The sequence below is a fragment of the Pogonomyrmex barbatus genome, unplaced genomic scaffold (genome assembly GCF_055798465.1).
Source record: "Pogonomyrmex barbatus isolate J1 unplaced genomic scaffold, ASM5579846v1 scaffold1, whole genome shotgun sequence".
Taxonomy (NCBI): Eukaryota; Metazoa; Arthropoda; class Insecta; order Hymenoptera; family Formicidae; genus Pogonomyrmex; species Pogonomyrmex barbatus.
In genome coordinates this window covers 28230841-28251380 of record NW_028297098.1, presented here as the reverse complement: position 1 = coordinate 28251380, position 20540 = coordinate 28230841, and the positions used below count along the sequence as shown (strand labels likewise).

General features: G+C 40.1%; 1 protein-coding gene across 4 annotated transcripts in view; it reads right to left on the bottom strand.

Moving 5' to 3' along the window:
- The window catches only part of LOC105433342 (cell adhesion molecule Dscam2), a 142765-nt gene that overhangs the window by 44298 nt on the left and 77927 nt on the right, over positions 1-20540 (bottom strand). For all 4 annotated transcript variants that reach the window (XM_089082702.1, XM_089082696.1, XM_089082711.1 and 1 more), the window contains exons 5-6: positions 12873-13022; positions 493-818 (exon numbers count right to left, since the gene is read on the bottom strand). In XM_089082702.1, the coding sequence (XP_088938828.1) occupies positions 493-818; positions 12873-13022 (476 nt within the window). The remainder of the gene's footprint in view (positions 1-492; positions 819-12872; positions 13023-20540) is intronic.

Genomic DNA, 20540 nt, shown 5'->3' with positions numbered 1-20540 from the left:
GAAACTGGCTAACATTCACTGACTAGTTTGATATAGCTAGTTTTTGGCTAGTTTTACCTTACCAGTTTTACTTTGTCTTTTCTGATCAGATACTAGATAGTTGCTAGCAATCCAGCAAATCCAAAATAACAAAAATAGTAAAAAAAAAAATATAGTAAAAACTAGCTAGTTAAAAGTTTTTCCTAAATATTTTTCTATTTGGAGTCAACAAAAAATTTGTATTATTTCTAAAACTTCTTTTTTCTAAAAATTCTAGCCAAAATATTTAAATGCTTGAAATTATTAATTATTTGTTAATAATTTCTTAATTTGTTATTGAGTATGTTAAGATGAAAACCATCGATGAAAACCATCGAAAGAAAGGGAAAAGGAGAACGAAAGAAGAAAGATAAGACACATAGGCGAATAGGGTACGTGAATTGGGTCGCTCCCCAACATGAATGTGTCGTTTCTTCGATAGAAAGAGAGAGAAACAAGAATCAAATAATGAACCTGTTGAGGCGCCAGATGGATGGAGAGGCTGCTTATGATGATGACTTCCAGCTCGACACGTTCAGAACCGGCAGTGTTGTTCGCGTGGCAGACGTATCTGCCGGCGTCCTCGACCCGGGCCGGCTGGAGCACCAGGACGCCGGCACGCGCGTGTATCCTCTCCGAGTTGAAGACCATCGTCGTGCCCGACACGGATTCGCGGAACCAGAGATACGTCGGCGGCGGGTTACCCTGCGAGATGCACGACAGCACGATCGTCTCTCCGGTGCGAATCGGTCCGGGATTCACCCTCTCGTTGAATCGCGGTGGCGACGAGTTGCGGTGCTCTGAAACAGGGGGAGGAAATGTCAGAAAAATGTCCACAAGATAGAGCTTCAAGCTTCTCATTTTCTTCGATATATTCTGAATTTTATAGCAATTTTTTATTATATATATATATATATATATATATATATATATATAATCTATAGCAAATTATTCTATATATAATTATATATATATATATATATATATATATATATATATATATATATATAATTATATATAGAATTCTATAGCAAAGACAATCTGAGATGTATGCATTGAATGGATTCTCTAATATGCTTATACTCTGTAACATGATTAAATTACTGCAACGAGTTTCGATAATGCACAGAAATTAATTTTCTGTGTAATCAAGACTTCCCATTGTTGCCTATTATATAATAGAGAGCATTCGAAAAGCCATCACGCGAGAATAAAGAATTGATAACATCTTAACTTGGATTCGTAAATTAATTTTAATATTTTTATTTTACACGATGTGATAGCGTTGAAGTCGAAAATATCAATCTGTAGCCGCCTGGCAGCTTCTATAATGTAAAGTGGAGAGAACGTGTTTTTTTTTTTGTGATATTCAAATATATTTAAATTTGCGACATACGCACGCGCGATAAAGCAATTCGGACGTATGTACGCGGTCATATTAATAATGCAGCAAAATTTCAGAAATATCCGATTATCGATGCATGTGCATTATTAATGTATGTTAACCAGCGCGTGTATTTGCCTAACGAAATTCAACGTATGCAAATTGCTGTTGGCTCATGCATTGTTGCATGAGCATTAATAAATTATTAGTCAACAAGCATACTCGCGCGATGTGTTTACCGCGTTCCACATCTTAGGAGCGAACGGTCATCGGGGATTTAAGCCTCGAAAAACGCGCTCTTCCCGCTGATTTCGATCCAGACGATTCTCCGCGGGATATTTTACGATATATACGTGCCTCGTCGGAAAGTCATTAAGAAAGAAATCTCCACGGAGTTGACTGAGCAGACAGAGATCTCGCGTTAACTTTTTAATGTACATAATGCGTCAAAAATCGCGATACATTGTCCCGCACTTTTCCCGAAGTGAAACTCCGCTGGAAGTTTCCAATCTCGTATTTCTCGCCGCTATTAATCCATAATGCCATTTGAATTCCATATTTCAACGTTAGAAATTTTTAATGCCGATTTTCATTTCGATCGGACATTTATTTTCTTTCATAATTGCATTATGCATTTATTTATATCACGAAAAACAATTAAAACAGGTTTAAAAAATCAACTTTAGCCGAAGCCATATGACGTTTAAATTTATAATTAAAACGTCGACAAGAAGTTAAAAATTAAAATATCGTCTCGAGTCGAAAATGCCATCATTCACTTCTCTCTTCAGATGTGTCAATCTCAACGATTGTAAGAGCGATTTAATAGACAAAGCCGTCGATATCACGAAATCCAGCGCACCCCCGCGAAAATGCGAAGAAAGGGAGAGACATCGGGGAAACGAATGTAAATCTCTCATTTTACGCGATGGCAGCATGCGAGCGTCGTATTCGCGATGAAACCCGCGTGTAAATTTCGGGACGCGCAGTTTTATCGCGGCTAATAGAATCAATAAACTGAGCTCCGTCACGTCGACGGAAACGTCGAGCGCAATTGTGTCCGGCCGCGAAGGGGTTGAATTTACCGACGTCCCGTATGAAGACGGAGTGGCAGCGACGACGATAATGACGATTAAACGAGCGTCCAATTTCTCGGCGTCTTTGCCGAGAACACGGAGAGGGTTGGTAAGAGAGATACGGTCCGCCGAATAACGTGCGTTTTATTTCTCCTTTTTAGCAACGATTAAACGTTTCCGTCTCTCTCCCGTCTTTCCTTGACGGGGAGGGAGGGTGTTTGTCCCCTGGACCGATCTCGGACAGCGTGACGCCGCGCGGCCTTTTACGGCCATGCTATTTTATAATGGCGCTTTGTCTGGCCGGCGTTATTATTGTAATTTAAGCTGATGGCGTATTGATCGTCGCGGTCCCTCTATCTCGCTCTCGCTCTCACCCCCGTGCCTCGTCTCGCTCGATCTTGCGCTGTCTCTATCTCCCTTTCTCTCTGTCGCTCCCTCTCGTTCTCTTTGGTGCACACACCCTCCCCAATCCAACATCCCCTTCTCTCTCACGTTGCGCTTTCTCTCTCTCCCTCTATCCCAGCCTCCTGTTCCCTCTGTAGCACTGTGCAATTCCAGTTGCCATATTCCTGCACAACGCCACCGCCACCACACCCTTGTTCCATATCCTCGTTCGGTACACCGTTCGTCTCGTGCATATGCACGTCGAAAAGTTTTTACACCATTTACATCCCGACTTACGCCCCCCCCCCCCCCTCCCCCTCTCCCCCGACGTCAACGTCGCCGTCGCTGTCGCCAGCATCGTCGTCGCCGTCGTTGTCGTTGTCGCTTGTGCAAACAAAAAAATACTGCCTCGAGGCGCGCTATTGCGAGTGTCGCAACTGCATTTTGCTACACACGGCCGGCGGGTGAAAGTTCACTGACAAATCCTCGAAAATACCGAGGGCGAATGCGGAGAGTGTTTTCCTTGCATTAATACATCTTCGCAGTGTAATGCGTTGTAATCTTACGCACAATTGTAACGCACAAATATCTCTCGAGAATAAAACAAATAAAAAATATAATTTTATAATCGATTAATAAGCATATCGTCTTTAGTATATATATTTTTTTTTTCCTTTATGAATGAATTTGCTCAAAATCATTCATAAAATGCTTAATACGAGATTTCTCAGGGTGACAGAAAGCTCGAAAAACAATGTTTCACATTGTTTACACATGAATGCGAAATGCCATATCGGCTGATGTATATGTCAACACGCCGAGAACTTTTTATTATATCGCGTGCAATGCGTGCCTTACACTTCAACGTCAAGTTTTCGTTGACGCGGAACAAAAAGGATGCCACCGCGACGTGATTCGACAATTTTAAAAGCGAATTTTATCCCGGACTCTCCATTAACGGAGTCCATCAACGAATGTCGATTAATGACACCTTTTTATACACGCGTAGATATCCAAAGAAAATTTCGTCGAGTCATGCACAATTTTAACGCTACAACGCAAAGTCATTTGGCCTTGATTTGATAGAAACGTCAAAATCAAGACATGCTATAAAGTATCGTACACTAAATTTAATATAAGAACGTAATTAATATTACACTATTCTATCATTTTCAAACATATTAATACATTTTCAAAATCAAAATTAAAAATAATAAACAAATCTGGAATGATTATCAATTTAGAAGCATTTGTTCACGAAATAAACGATCGTCGCATCAGATTTGAATATTTTTTACGTAGTCGTTTGTTAATTATGCAATGTAAAACTAAGTTTTGCGCTTATTTCGAATCGAAGAAGGGAGGTACGACTTACTCTCTTCGATCGGTAGATGAATGAGTAGGAAGGGATGCAGAAGAGAGACAGAAAGGGAGAAAGGTCAGGAAGGGAGGAGAGAGAGAGAAAGAGAGAAAGAGAGAGAACATGCAGAAACCGTAGAATGGTTAGTCTCTCTCTTTCTCTCCTGCCTCCTCCCTCCCTCCCTCCCCCTCCCTCTCTCTCTCTCTCTCTCTCTCTCTCTCTCTCTCTCTCTCTCTCTCGTCGCATGCGATGTCCAATTAAAGCTCTCGAGCCGGTGACTCCAATTAAGACTCTATTAAATATACACCTCGGCGCGTGTGTATCGTCGTCAAAGCAAAATTCAAATGGCAGTCCTCTTCCCTCTGCCTCGCCCTCGCGTATTTGCCCCGAACAAACGACCCTGCCGTAATAAAGTTGATGCTAATTAACTGTGCAAGGTCTCTTATCGCGCATTATGGACGTAAACGTACTTGCCGCACCGCGGCGTCTTTTCTACCGCGATCATTTTACGCGCTTTGCCTCCACCGATCGTCGTCGATTTCATTTCGCGAACGACTTCCTCTCCCGTCACCTTGAGGGTAGAAATCAGCGAATTTGATCAGATTGCCAAACTCACTCGAAACGATTTTAATAATTAACTAAACTCGAGTAGGAAACACGGGGGGGGAGGGTATTTCAAACATCGCACATTGTAGTCAATACAAAAATCGTAATTAAAAATTTAGTCATAATCATAAAATAATTTCAGGTGATATTTACATAGTTAAAAGCGCCAAAGGAACATCAGGCAAAGGTTTCGGATCTTCTAAAGTAATTTTGGCTTAAGGCTAGTTTAATCATTTATGCAGATAAGGGACATTCACATGGAATTAATCGCGCATACATTATCGGCAACCATATTACGCTACCAAAGTCCCGCTCGCCGTCCATGGTACGCATATATAATTTAATGTCATCCGCTGATTGCTTCGGAATTCAGGTCACGGCGCGATACCCGTCGCGTGCAATTTGCGCCCGGAGATGCACGTATGCACGTCGCGACGCGATATTCCTCGAGATAATAACGGCGATTTATATCCCGGAATAAGAGCCACTCGGGTTGGACGGGGATCGCAATCGAGGCAAAATCATTTTCAGTCACCGAATTTGAGCCAAAGTGTGTCTCCGAAATTTGATTATCTACAGAAAGGCCGCGCCTCTCGCGTATTATTCCCTCTTTACGAGTAAAAGGGAAACTTTGAAACGTTTATTAAGATTCCGATCCAATTAAGAGATATCCTCCACGATCTTCATTTCAAAGACTCGAATATAAATCATTCACGAGATAATTTTTAGGGATTTTATAAAATATATCGTATAAAATTAAAATTTCAAGTAAAAATAATATTTGTAACGTGTCGGCCTTCCGAATCGTTAGTTCAATAATGTTTTTTTTTTACACCGTTCTACACTTGCATATTTTAACGCATATTCGCAGTTAAATCACCATTCCATTAACAATTTATAGCCGCGAAAAATGTCATTTCGCTTAAAACTCGCACGACCGAACGCCGCCAAAGCCGTACATTACGTGTATTACGTCACATGTAAATTATTTTACCAAAGTCGACGTCGGAGCGATAATTTATCGGCGAGTGTTTCGGATTCCTTTTCGAGTGAGAGCCTAGCGGATTTTCCGCGTACAAAAAGCGGACAAACGAGTAATTTTAATCGCCCCGATTCGCGGCGGATGGGATAATTTCACTCGTTACTTACTCGATTAAATTATTATCTTTACGCCGCGATTCGTTAGCCGCGGGACAGGATGATAGCGCTGTCTTTGCATTAAAATTGCGCCCGGTCGGATGACCCGATAATTCATTTCTAGACGTATATTACGCGGAAGAGCCGGAACGAGTAACTTGCCCTGACACAAAAAGAGAAACTTAATTATGACTTCGCCCCCGCGGCGCCATTGTACGGCACGCGATACGACGGGGGCGTTACGCTAAAAAAAAAAAACCGATATAATTTAACGTGCGCCGCTCGAAACTTGTTTCGCTAATGCGAAATATTTTATCCGCGATAATTCCGGGAAAGAGAGCCATCGAGCCGCTTTTATAGGATCGGGCAGAAAAATTATCGGGGTGTACGTTACACGACAACCGGTTACAGATGAATGAAAATGTGTCGGGCGAATAAACGATCGGAATAAATCGCGATATCTCAAGTTCGAGGGGGAGAAGAGGGGGGGGGGGGGAAGGGGAGAATAAAACGAGTGTTGGTATGGAAGTAAATCGCGGTTAAATGGAAAAGTAGAAAACGTCAATCCTCTCTCATGTGTAAGCGAGAAATACGTACCGAATTTAACAAGCGCCGCGCCAGAATTACATATCCTTTATTTCTACTCGCGCGCAACTCCGCGCTCGTGTTGTGTTGTTTGCGAAAATAATTATCGCCGTTTATGGAGTTTGCTCGCGCGTATACTTTCGCTCTCCAGCGTCGCCAGTTGCATTTTCGAGCGTACCTACCTCCCTTTCTCTCGTTGTTTGCATTGAATTATGCCGGCTTTACGACGACGTCGTCGCACGCGCGTGTGTAATACGCGAAGGTAAATACGAGAAGAAAAGGCAGAACATGTAAGCTCGCGCGAGAACGCGCTTTCACTCTCTCTTTTCCTCTGTTTCTCCCCCCTTTCTCCCGCCTCCGTCCCTCTCGCCGTCAAATCCGCCGTCGCGATCTCGCCAATGCGCTTAAATGAGCACGGCAGCGTATGTCGGATATAACGTTGATATTTTCACTTAATCCCGAATATATCGTTCCACGCGACCGCTTCTTCTCCTCTTGACGCTTTGCGTGTAAAGTATAATATACTCGTAATTGAAACTTTTGATTGGATTTTTTTTTTTACATAAAATATCATCGTGCATCACACATCGTGCATCACACATCGTGCGGAATTCCTTATAACCACCTATCGCTAGAAATTACTGCTTCGGTATGCCAACGTGGAGGTTCACCAAAGATGCCGGGGGTGAGTGGTTGGCTCGATAAGGGTGCGGTGCCGTGACGGCTGCATTGTTTCTTGCCGACGTTGCTGAACACAGCGCGGTTGCATCGGCGGCTTTGCGGATTGCACTTAGCGTTTTCGCCGTGTTTCTTCCGCCATCCCCGCCAATAAGGCGACTTCCGCTCGGGTGTGCTCTTCTTCCTCTCACCCTCGTTTTATTCCTCCCGCTTGCTTGCCGCCATTGACCGGCGAGAAGCCGCGGAGGTCCAATAAAAGCCCATCCCCCAAGTTGTTCCGCGGATTTCCGCGAGTTCGTAGATGACTCGAGGGAGAAACGGAGGGCAAAGCGGAGGGTAAATTTTCAAATGCGTTTCCGCAGGGAGAAACGAGAAACGAGGGGAGGGGAGGAGGGAGGAAAAGGAGGAAAAGGCGAGCGATGCAAAGACGGCGCTCTCGATTCATCGCGTTTCGAGAGCAACATCGGCAGAATTTAATATCGAGCAACGAAAGTTTAATTAGCCGGAAGTTAGGAAGTCGCGACTTGGCGGAATTCACGCCGACAGACGAACCGACAAGCAGACAGACGGACGCCGAGGCGAAACGATATCTCGTCCTCGCCGCATTTTACAAACGGCGAGTAAAAAAAGGGCCAAGAGCATTCAAGATACGTTCTTATACTATAGAACGTAATGAAGATTTCTCTCAATGGCGCTTAACTTGGTCGGATTATATACGGACTTAAGGAGAAAAATTTAATTAAAACTTCAGAAAGATGTTTTTCAGGCATTTAAACGTAAAACAAGTTTGCAAGAGGATGATGTGCGCAACATTATCAACTTTCATCACGCCCATGCCTTATATACCTTGAGCCGTATGTTAAATATTTTTAAACTCGTTTTTAGTTTTGATAAAATCTAACTTGATTAAATTAGATAAATATTCCTTTATTAGATGCTATTTCATATATAATTGAAATTCGTTGTGCAGAGACAACGTTCATATACCTGATCTTATATTTAAAATCGTCTTAAGTACGATTTCGAGATATTATACGATCGTTTCATTGGCTGGATAGAATCTTAAGAATCTAAGGCCTCTTAAGACGAACCTATATATATATATAAAATGGGGAATCTATATATATATATATATAAAATAAAAACCTATAAATATCACTCTACTGTTTTGAAGTTTGCTTTCGAAGTACTCTAAAATAATTGTTATACAGAACTAAAATAATCAAAAAAAAAAAAAAAAACAGAGCAATACGAAAACAAATATTTACAAGTTTAAAGCTGTGCTGGAATTACTGATGTTCCAGTTTGGAGTCTAGTTTTAGTTTTAATACACTAATTGCCAAGAGCATTCAACCGAGATTGATTGGATATTTGATTCTTTTAAAATGACAATTTACCTAAAAATTGCAAAACTAAACTATAAATGTCAAAATAAATTTTGCGACTAACTATATCATATTCGCGAGTGATGAACAAAATTTTATTAAAGAAAAATCAACTTATATTTATATTAAAATCAATATCCATTTCTCTTATATACGTCGTTACTTCATTTTCAATATACTATTTTCGATCGCAAAAATAACTAATGCATTTAAATATAAAAAGATACTTTAATGTTAAAGCATTTTCAAATATATATATATATATATATATATATATTTTGTTGTTTTTAACTTTTGAACTACAACTCTTCCGAATAAATCAATATCCGATATTCTATTTAATAATTAATTATATTAATTATTGTTTTTTATACTATTTTGAATTGTGTATTATTTGCTGTGACGTCACAAAAGTTAATAAATTCTTCTATTTTCCCTTCAAAGCAAACTTAAACGCACTGTACATCACGCAGGACTTATGCTCCAGAAGCTCGTCGTCTGTTCACGATGCGCTTACTTGACTCGGGAAATTTTTCCGAATATTCCGCACGGAGCCGGGTCGTAAATAAAAGGGAATCGCGCAAGTTTCGCGTACCCGACGGCGGACTGTTCGGGACCGCAATGTGGATTGCACACGGGATTTTGGCTGGTGTCTCCCAGTCTTGAGTTGGAGAAAAGCGTCGATTCGACGTCGCGGCGCACCAAGTTCTCTCTCGTTTTCTCTCCTCCTTCCTTCTCCCCTCTCTCTGTCTCTCTGTCAATGCAAAAAGACACCCACGAGAGAACGAGATCACCTCGCCGGCGAAGATGCTAAACTCACCGGAAACTATTCGACCGTCGAACTAATTTAATGCTCGGTTTAACAGGCTCGCCCGACCTGTCCTCGACTTGTTCCACTGCGATGCGAATCGCAGCCATAAAGGAGCCGTCGACTATCTCGATATGACTCTCGCTCTATCTCCAAGTCGGCGAACTTTCGAGCCCGCCACTATCGCCGATAGTCAGATATCTTCCGGTTAGATATCTTGCGCTTTCTTAGTTACGAGATCGTACGCCTCGTTTGTTTAATGAGAATTCACCGTAAATTTAACTTTTAGTGTTCTTCGTAAGTCTGGCAATCCTCGTGGCGATGCGTTTTCGCCACGAAAAAAAGTTCCGCGCCGGTTTTTCGGTTTGTAAGCTCTCGGAGCTCTGGAAACCGAACTGAAAGCTAACCCGAGAGCGTTGGAGAAATTCCAGCGATCTTAATTAATGTATGTCCGGGTGCCAAATGGTGTTTTTTTTCGCGCGAGATTTTCGTGAGAATCATATTAAATTAGATGTTACATGTTCTTCTCGGTCGTGCGTTATCTTGTTAACTACAAATTAATGATAAAATTCTACTTTTAATGCATAGTACTTCGAGATGATGCATCAGATAACAAAAACAAGAATTGTAAACTTATTCTTAATCTTTTAAAATTTTTGGAAAAGTTTTCCATAGAGTTCAAATTTTTTCAGTTAATCTTTTATGCGAACAGACGCTCTCTCAAAGTTCTTCGTGTACGAGGAATTTTCTTCGACGCAACGAAAGAAAATATTTTCGTGGATCACTTTGGTGAAAAAACCACGCGGCGGGAGGTACTAAGCATTGTAAAGTATCGAATGTTGGCAGAGACTGGATATTAAATTCCATCCATCCATTTGGCAAACAATCGTCTCGCAAACATTCTCGAATGTCTTCGTGAACTTAATTTTCCTCCGCGACAGAAAAGCAACGTAAGCGTAAAAAATTGCAAAGAAATATCGTCGCGTCGCGTAATCGACGATGAATTTAGACGACGCTTTTCGTGTCGCCTTAAAAATTTTAGTTTTAAATGGTCCGTAATTCGCACAGCTGCACCCACGTTTTTTTTTTAATGGCTACCGCCGCTTCGCCTAAAAGGCTGCGCTTCTCTAAAATGCGGCTGCGAAGTGTTATAACTCCAACGTGTCGCTGGCACGAGGAGCAAAGGAGAGAAGGGCGAGCGGAGGGAGAGGTCGCGAAAAATACGGGGACGGATAATGGCGGTGTAGGTGATAGTAAAAAGAGGCGGCGAGAGGACGCTGAACCGCGAAAACAAGACACTGACTCGACAAAGCGACGCTAAGGCTCTTTCGTCGCGGTTGCATCGATTTGCCACCAATTTTTCAACGACAGCTTTTACGCGCCCGCAAAAAAATTTATTTATTTTTCACGAAAGATATATAAGAGATGCCGCTTTTCAATCTCAATCGCTCGACAACTATATATATATATATACACTATATTATTAATTATATATTAACGTACATAAAGTCCAATAATAAATGTCTATCTCTGCAAGTAATTCAATTAACTTATCAAAGATCTTAGTCATCGACACGTTAAAGTCATATCTTATAAAACATCGCAATGAGGTATCGATTTAGCGTCTCTAAGGATTATTGTTAATAAAAGAGGATTGCAGCGATACTTTGTGCGTCTTTGGAATTTTCTACGACTCGCATCCGCGAAACCTCTCAACTTCCCGAGCGCACAAAGCGTTAATTTAACAGCGAGTGACGTTGACAGGTAGCGAACAATATGCTCGTCCGACGGTTCCCTTTCGTCATCATCTTATCGACTTCGGCGCGTACGACCGAAATAGACAAGACGGTACACTCTCATCATTAGCCTTCCATTGTTCCGTAGTTCTCATCCACGTTCGACCTATTTTATGCCTTATCAGTCAACATCTCTATGACGCGCCGGGTGAAGTGCGCCGGCGAAACTACCAAGTTCTCGTGACAAGATCGTTCGTGCCGCCGATCGGAATTACCGAGTTCTCCGGTGATAAGATCGTCAGACACCCTTTGTGCCGCCCCGAACAATTTTCATGAATGTAACATATTTTAATGACTTCAGCTGAGCAAAGAAGTAAAAATATAGACAGAAAGAGAAAGACACACACTTTTATCCCAATTAATTAATCACGTTGCTGAAATAAAATGCTTTCGTGTTATATTTAAACCTGTAAACAGCGTGTCAATTCAATTTGCAACGAGAAATTGCAGAAGCGAGTTAAATATCACATGGAATATTCGGTCTAAATTTTCGGATAAAATGAGACTGTTGTGTTTTAAATTCGATTTTTTTTTTTTTTTCATACTACGAATCTCTAAATTCGGAGAAATTAGAGGATTCTCTCGAATCTGTTCGTGTGCGATATCGCAGGTGCGGCCGTTGTTGTCCCTTCGAATACCGAGCATATTTTCGACGATGTCGGTGCATTTGGGGTCGGCAGAAATATCACCGGCGAACGTTTCGGCCATTAGCATTTCGGACACTCATGATTTATTCATGAAGAAAACGCCACGTGCGAGCGAAGCCCGAGGAGGAGACCGAACACCACCTCGGCGGCGTGCGGGAAATGCGCAACAATGCATCACGATGTGTGCTGTGTGCAGAGGGACACGCGTGAGCGAGAGAGAGAGAGAGAGAGAGAGAGAGAGAGAGAGAGAGAGAGAGAGAGAGGAGAGTCGCATAAACGTGTTTAGTTAAGTAGATGCATAAAACGCGGGGGATATCCCGCGAGTGGTCATCCCCGAGAAATGCTACGGATGAACGGCCACTCACGTACAGGGTGGATCACAATTATGCCGCCAGACCGTTTTGCCTCGAACACGTGAAACGTAACGGGCGTAAGGGATTAGTGAAATGTAAGAGATCGCGCCGAGGGAATGTTTATGCATGGATCGTGAGCACCGCGAAAGGCGCGGTACTTTCGCATACTTCCGGTGCTTTCATGAGAAAAATCTTCATCTCAGAATATTAAACTTAATGTGGAGATAAAAAGATTACGAAATATTATAATATGTTATAATATTAATATTTTTCCGAGCCACTTCACCTAATATTACTTATAACTGTAAAATATTAAACTTTAAATAAGATCTTATTTAAAAAAGAGTAGCCATTGTTTATCATTAAAGATTAAAAGATCAATATCGAAATTTCTTTTTAATCCGCGTTACTTATCGGAATATTTCTGAAAGTAGCCAACGATCGGACATTTTGACGTGTTAATTACAATGCAAAATTAATGCATCATTATGCTTCATCTCGACAGCCTTTTACGTGCATATATCGTTAATTCCGAGTTTTCCTTTCCTCAACTTCGCGGCACCTCGGAGCTCGCTTGGTATCGAGAGCGGATTCCCGGACTTCCACTCGAAGAGATCCAGGCTGACGGACTTACGGACATCCTACGAGGACTTACCGGTAACCACGAGCCTGGCGTACGAGGAACTTTCCACGGTATCGCCGGTAACGTGGTGTACAGTGCGGCACCGGTAAGTCGAGTGAGCATCGGCGGGAGTCACCGAGAAGACGAGCAGCTCTCCTGTGGGCAGCATGTGGTGTTTCTCGCCTGCAGACAGAAACAGCAATAACGTCAGTATTTGCGAAATTGCTCGCAAAAACCGAGGAATGTTTTGCGATTAGAATTTCAGTAAAATATATAAAATTTCGGCAGACATTATTTGACAAATACGTATAATTTTTTTTTTATTTGAAATAAAAAGATTTTTCTTTCTGGAATTTCGAATAATAATGATAAATACGGCACCAAGCGGAAGAGAGACGATTATATCTAATGCGGTTTTACAAAAGACATCAAATTAGGTGTACGAGACAGAATTACTGCAATATAATTTATTCTAATATAAATTATATTACCACGTATACAGAGTTGGATGAATAAATTTTACGATGATTAATTTTCTATAATTAATAGACGTGTACATTGCACCTGAAAAATGGGACGGAATTTAAAAATTCGGAAACCGCGGAGGAAAAATTATTTTCAAATTCATCCGAACCCGCTTTTCTCTAAAGCGCGATATGAAATCCACGAAACACTCAGTGTGACGCATTTTTCATCGACTCGGCTCTCTCATTCTTTCTCCCCGCATTCACGCCCGTCGTCTCCGTCGAGGCTTCCATTAATATGGAAATTTCTTTAATGGAAAAGTGCGCGAACGAATTCTCCCTCGTGCGCGGAAGCGGCCGGCTATAAAAATTGCATCGCGAGAAACAATAGTAGCCGCGGAGAAAATGAGTCGCTAGACTGGACTCCTCCGTAATGAAGTGCCGCCTCCGTTTAAATGGACGATCAGCAGGGCGACACCAACGCTCGACACGCTGGAACGCAAAAGGGAAAAAAATATCGGAGCGCGAGAATCGATACTCGTAAAAATTCGAGCGTAACCGCTGGAAACGGCGAGAGCGTGCCCGCTAACGCACTCGATGGCTTAAAACGGTGGATGCTCCGTTAAAAAAAAAAAAAAAGATTAACGCCTCTCGAGTGAATTCCACTGACGATCGTTGTTGCACGCGCTCGTGCCTCCCATCGTATCCTCGAGGATGAAGCATCAACGAAATTATTTAAGAGGATTTTAATAGGCAATCGGATCTCCTTCTGACAGATACATCCCTTTACTTTCTCTTTCTTTTATTAAGTACAAAATAGCGTTGTATGCGCAACTAAAAATGCAAAGAAGCAGAAACTCGATATCGAGAGTTTTCAACGACGGTAATTTGAGTCATTGTTAATAATTTTGATATAAATACACGATATAAATATACGATATTTGATATAAATATACGAAGCTGTTTTCGCTGTTTTCGATATATATTATATAAGAAGCATGTCTGATGTCTCATATTAAGCATTAATGAATATTTCAGTAATAATAACCTGATAATTAACGCTCCGAATACACAAAATGAAAGCATGCGAAATGTAAATATATTGTCTCTCTCTTTTTCTCTCTATTAATGCAGCTGTCTGTAGTATTTAATAAATAAATGGCACACATTTGCACACGTGGCAAAATATAAACGCTCAGTCAATAGCTTGTTATTTACATTCAAATACTCTAAAAAATGCCTGCAAAAACATTCAGCAAACACGTGTGTTTATTCCGTATTCACGGAATAGAATTATTACATACGATCCTTGTTGGAAAATTCATCTAAAAAAGAATATTAGGGATATCGAATTAACGCTTTTTACGTACGTTAATTAACCGCACATTGCGTATAGTATAAAAGTGTTTGATTTCCATTGAAAATTTGTATAAAGTGTATTTTACTGCGGTAGAAAACGCTGAGTAAAATTTTCACTCCAGAATTCTAACATGTTTGTCCTCTGCGATAGCGTTAGTAATATACGGTATATATTACAAACGCAATAATGATTATGCAATCGCACATAATTACACATACATGATATTAATCGCAATTAATATCGCGAAATTTCGTTAATTGCTCGCGAAGCGTGTTTATGAATAATCGAAGAAAATGTGTACTAATATAGCGAGAGAGAGAGAGAGAGAGAGAGAGAGAGAGAGAGAGAGAGAGAGAGAGAGAGAGAGTGAGATGGGGGGAAGAAGGGAGGGAAGGGAGAAATGCCATAATGAATTAATTTCCTGTCAGATTGGTTGGATGGTCGATAGAACATGTCGGGGTTGGATTCAGATATGCTGACGTTGAATACTCGACAATGAACGAACGTTAATCAAACCCCGTAGGAATTTAATAGACCTATATCGAGGAAGGGTAATTCTTCGCAAGGGTGATTCTTCAGCATACGAAGTTTTCAGTTGTCTTTCTTGCAATATGACGGCTACTTCAGCTCCTTCGTTTCACCGATCCCGCATTCTTCATTCCCCGCATTATGGGAATTAACGAAAGCGCGTAACACGAAGAACACTTCGCTATTGGAAAATTTTAATTTCTCTCGGTAAACAATGCGCGGAATGTGTTGTAGAGAGTCCCGATGCGCATTTTGTTTGCGTAATATTTTTTGCGATAAATAAAATTTATATCACGCCCTTCTTCGTTAGTTTCATTTACCCTCGTAAATAAAATTGTTTCTGGAGATATGAGAGCGAGTTATCCTTTTTTATTAAAATTCACACCGGGACACCGCGATGCGGGTTATCAACGGATTTATACGAAAACGTTACACGGTCTTCGTTCAACTTACAGTAGGTTTCGTTAATTATTGTTACACCCTTGGATCTTTACTTTCCGGAACGTTAAATAATAATATCAAAAATATCGCTCGGCTAAAATCTCTCGCAAACGAACGACTGTGTGTCTGTCAAAATATACGCTTCGGTGATTCTTGACGGGTTTCGTATCTGCGACGTCTATCTGTTACGGGCGTTTAGGCCGATATCCGTGCGATCTGGATGCAAGCACGTCTTTTCGCATCGCGCGACGCAATTTAGAGACCCAGCGGACGGAAACGCGGTAAATGAGAGCCGCCGTCCAATAATATTTTTTTTGTCCCCTCGGGTTGGAAATTCACTGCGGTCGCGATTACTCGCATTTTTTCCACAGACGCGTCGGAGAGGCACGTGTGTATATGTATATGTATATGTATATGTATATGCATATGTATATCACCGCGGCGCGACGGCGGTTTTCCGCGTCCGTAAGCATGTCGGCCGCGTGCACGCGTGACTCCGTGGAAAAATGCATCGCGCGAAAATACCTCGCGATCTCTATCTTCGCGCTCGCCCGTTTTTCTCCCCCCCTCCGTCCCTTCTCTCTCCCCGCCCTTCCCATCGCCCCCGCATCTACGACGTTCGAAACGAGTGCATTTTCCGCCGATGCGTCCGCAGCCGCGCCGCGCCGGCAATGTCAATATTTCGTTGTTGGCGCCGCGAACATCCTCGCCGCGTGTGCACGTTTATAACGGGGGAAATTGCGCGGAATTCCAGCCGTTGAAATGCGTCCGGGGGAGGAAGAGGGGCCAGGGAGGTGCGAGCAGGAATGCACGTAAGTCTGGTTACCTTAAGATCGGCTCGCGGCGGTGCAATGGTGGCGCAATGGCGGTACCGCATACCGGCGGCGCCAGCTGCATACGGCGATGAATGCCGGCCGTATTGCCACCCCCTCCCTCCCCCGTAAGAGGGAAAGAGGTAAGAGAAATGGATGGGCGACCATGGAGAAAGGAGAAAAGCGATGGAACGACGGGGGAGGGAGGAGGGGGCAATGAATCGATCGTAATAAAAATAACTCGAGCGCGAGAGATTCTTCGGCGTTTTGTCCGCTCATTGTGCGCCGCACCGGAATGATTACGCGCAGCGATCGTGCCCCGTCCTGGACGAGAAATAGTTGGCATACTTAAACGGGATTCAACGTACGGATCATATAGGAATGTTAGGATCTATCTCGAGTCTGTTGATAACCGGCAAACAACTAAGGTTAATGTAATTGGGTCGATGCTAATGCATTTTGTTGTATTTATAAACATTTCCATCTTGATCTTAGGATTTGATAATACAAAATTAATTAGTTACAGTTCATTTATAGGTAAAATGTTACTCAATACTTTAGTTATTATATGTATAAAACTTTAGTTATTTTATATATATATATTCTTTTTATAAAAGTAAATGCATTTAAAGAAATAATTATGAGAGCGCTATTATATATAATTCTCCGAAATTTATAAACTACAGTAATTTATTTATATCAAAATTTATATCAAAATGTTAAAATTTTAAAAATAATATATTTATAAAACTATGTATATGTGCATACATAATATCTTATTTACGTATATAATTATATATACATTTTATATATTCATAAAATGCATGTATTACATAAAATTTATTATTAAAAACAAGAATGCAAAAATTTATGTAATTATGCTGCGGCTAACTAAGTGTAAATAAAGTATTAGTTTATCTGGAGTGTAAAGAAAGTAATTAATTTTACGAAAAATAAATAAAATAAAATAAATATTATATTTGATACAAATAATTAATTAACTTTTCTATTAAACAATTAAAATATATTGTTAATAAAGAAAACTTGTAATAAAGTTTGACCATATTAATATGGTCAGATTTTATTTTTAGCGAGACGTATTTACTAAAATTCATATATACAATATCCACAATACCATCATGATTAAACTAATATCAAAGCAATTTAACTGGTACTTCAAGACAAAGGGCGAGGAGAAGCCTCGCTATGACCAACTAAAATCCCTGCCCGTTCTCAAGAGAGGCTGTAGTTAAGCTACGAAATTCATGTGCAAATACATTTCGCGCTAATAAAGGTAATGGACTATATTCAAGAGTTTGCGACGAATCATCGTGGAAACATCGACAATGATCGGAAATCATCTATTTGGCTGATGGAACGATATTCCGTTCATGTTGAAAACGAACTGCAGGAATATTTTTGAAATGGCCAGACGTCGAATAAATGCGAACGTATTGGCGTATAATGAATTGAAAAATCGAGGCTAAACAGGAAACAAAAACTTTACTGGCGATCTATTCGGCGTAATGAGACCACAAAATTGTTCGAAGGCAAACTTACTGAAAGAATATATGATAGAGATGCAATTTTTAGTGGAATTGAAAAGTAGTTGAAAATACACGAACGCATGCCAGAAATAACATAACATCCGCGAAGTATCGATATACGCGAAATTTCCTGTATATCGAATGAATTAGTAGTTTATATCCGTGTATGGTCAGCCATTTTTACCAGCCTTTATTTTTGATAATGCTTTATGCATACATAAATAAATGTTTTTCAATATAATATTTTTTACTCGTTCGCATATATATATATATATATATATATATATATATATATATATAAATGCAATGTATAAATTCTTAAAAACATGTTAATATTAATATATAATATTTTTTATTTTTATCAATTTTTTGAAACTATGCAATACCGGTTGATATAATTCTAAAGAATCGTATAAAAAAATTACAGTTGTGTAGCGTAAAATATAAATAGATAATCCTATATTAATTTTTCAAAATTCGAGAGAAATGATCGAAATCTCTCTCTGTGACGCATTCTCTGCAATCGTATATGCCATTAAGGCGATGCTGGAGATATCAACTATTTTCGATTATTTTCAGACAAGGTAATTTTTTCATTGATTATACAGAATTAAAAATCCTTTTTCAAAATTGAAGTATAGACAATAACACACCCGAGTCTGTATATTTTATATAAAAGAGGAAAAAAATTAGAAAATTACAGTTTTGTTATCGACTTTTGAGATTAACTTGTGACAACATTTTGCTGTACATAAAAGTTTAGACTTTGAACATATAAACAACATATTCACCCGGGTCGGAATTACAAGGAAGAACAATACTATACTTTTAAAAATGCGCCTAGGAGCTGTATATAAGAGAATACTTTGTCTGAAAATTTCACGGATATGTATGCGTGCCTATATGTATGAGTGTATGTATACATAAATGTATCTATATATGTTTAGATGTGCATATGTGTGAACGTTTTCGTCGAAGTTCGCCCGTCAGTCCAGTCATCGCCTTAAGCACTCCGTTTTCGAATCTGTACGTGGTGACATAACACGTCTATTCGATATATCATACTGGATCGGATGTTGGTGTTAATTAACTTAAATACAAGTTTAATCAACAAGTGTATCAGAACTTACGCCCATTTGCGTTGCCTCTAATATCCGTTGGGATAATGCCAGTTAATAGACTACATCTTGTGTTTTATATTTAACATAATGTTACTAGATTTTGTATAAATAATAAGTTGCATTACAAATTTTCAATTTTCATCACCAAAATATTCCCAATGTTTTATATATATATATATATATATATATATATATATATATATAGAGAGCATTGGAAATATTTATATTTATTAATAATAAGAAATAAAAATTTTTAGAATTAAAAATAAAATGTGCACACACACACACACACACACACGCGCGCGCGCGCGCGCGTTTTATTTTTTAATCTAAAGATTTTTATTATACTTATTTTTTATTATTAATTCTTATTATTAATAATTAGGAATTTAAAAATAGAGCAGTTAAGAGAATCGGGAAATTAAAATGTTTTCAAGTGCAATAAAAGACGAAAGTTACAATTTTCCTCCGTAATGGCGGCCTCAGTTTGAGCGTGAATGATTTATGTATACGCCGATTATTACCGAAATATATCTCGCTCTGGATTTATTCCGGACGCGAGTACATTCTCTCTGGAGTGTCGTGTACGAAACATGAATCCACGGATTTTTAAGGAAAGTTCATTCCGCTCCCACGTGCGTCGTTCGTCACTCGTGGGAACTGTGGTAAATCGACCTCGAGTCCGCGAAAATTGCGTTATTCCAACAAGCTTTGTCAATGCGCAGCTTTCACTCCGCGTTAAATTGAATAAAACAGGAAACGGAAAATTTAGTAACCGATCGTTTATGCTTACATATATATATATATATATGTGTGTGTGTGTGTGTGTGTGTGTGTGTGTGTGTGTGTGCGCGCGCGTCAAGCGCGTTTCTATTACCATTTGGTTTCTGTAAAAAAATAAGACTTGAAAAATTATCGAGAGCGCGGAAATAATCGTAAAAAAAAGAAATTATGTCGCATCGTTTATCTGTGCGGACGTTAAAGTCCTTTCTGTCATGCTCCCTTATGCGGAGCAAGCACAATTACTTCTTTCATGACTTCACGGAATGCCGGTAAGTGCGCCACTTTGCCTTTCGCATCCGCGACTTATTGCGACTTCGCCTAAGTTCGCCGGGACAAAGTACGCAAACTTCCGTTTTACGGGAGTTAAAACAGAGACATTGTCAAATTGCGTTTCGCTGGATTAATTTTTCAAGCGCATGGTGACGATGAAACGGTGGTGATAATTCTAGAAACATTATTAGAGTTCTTTCGGAATTAATCTTGCGAAGGTATATTCCCCGCCAATTCGAGTGCCAATGTCGAATGTCGAATCGCTTTGAAAGCTCTCGGAAAATAACGCGAGTGATTTCCGCGTGTTATTATCGATAGACACGCAAATCAAATAACTCGCGCGTTGTATTCCGCGCTCGGCAGCAATTGCATTAA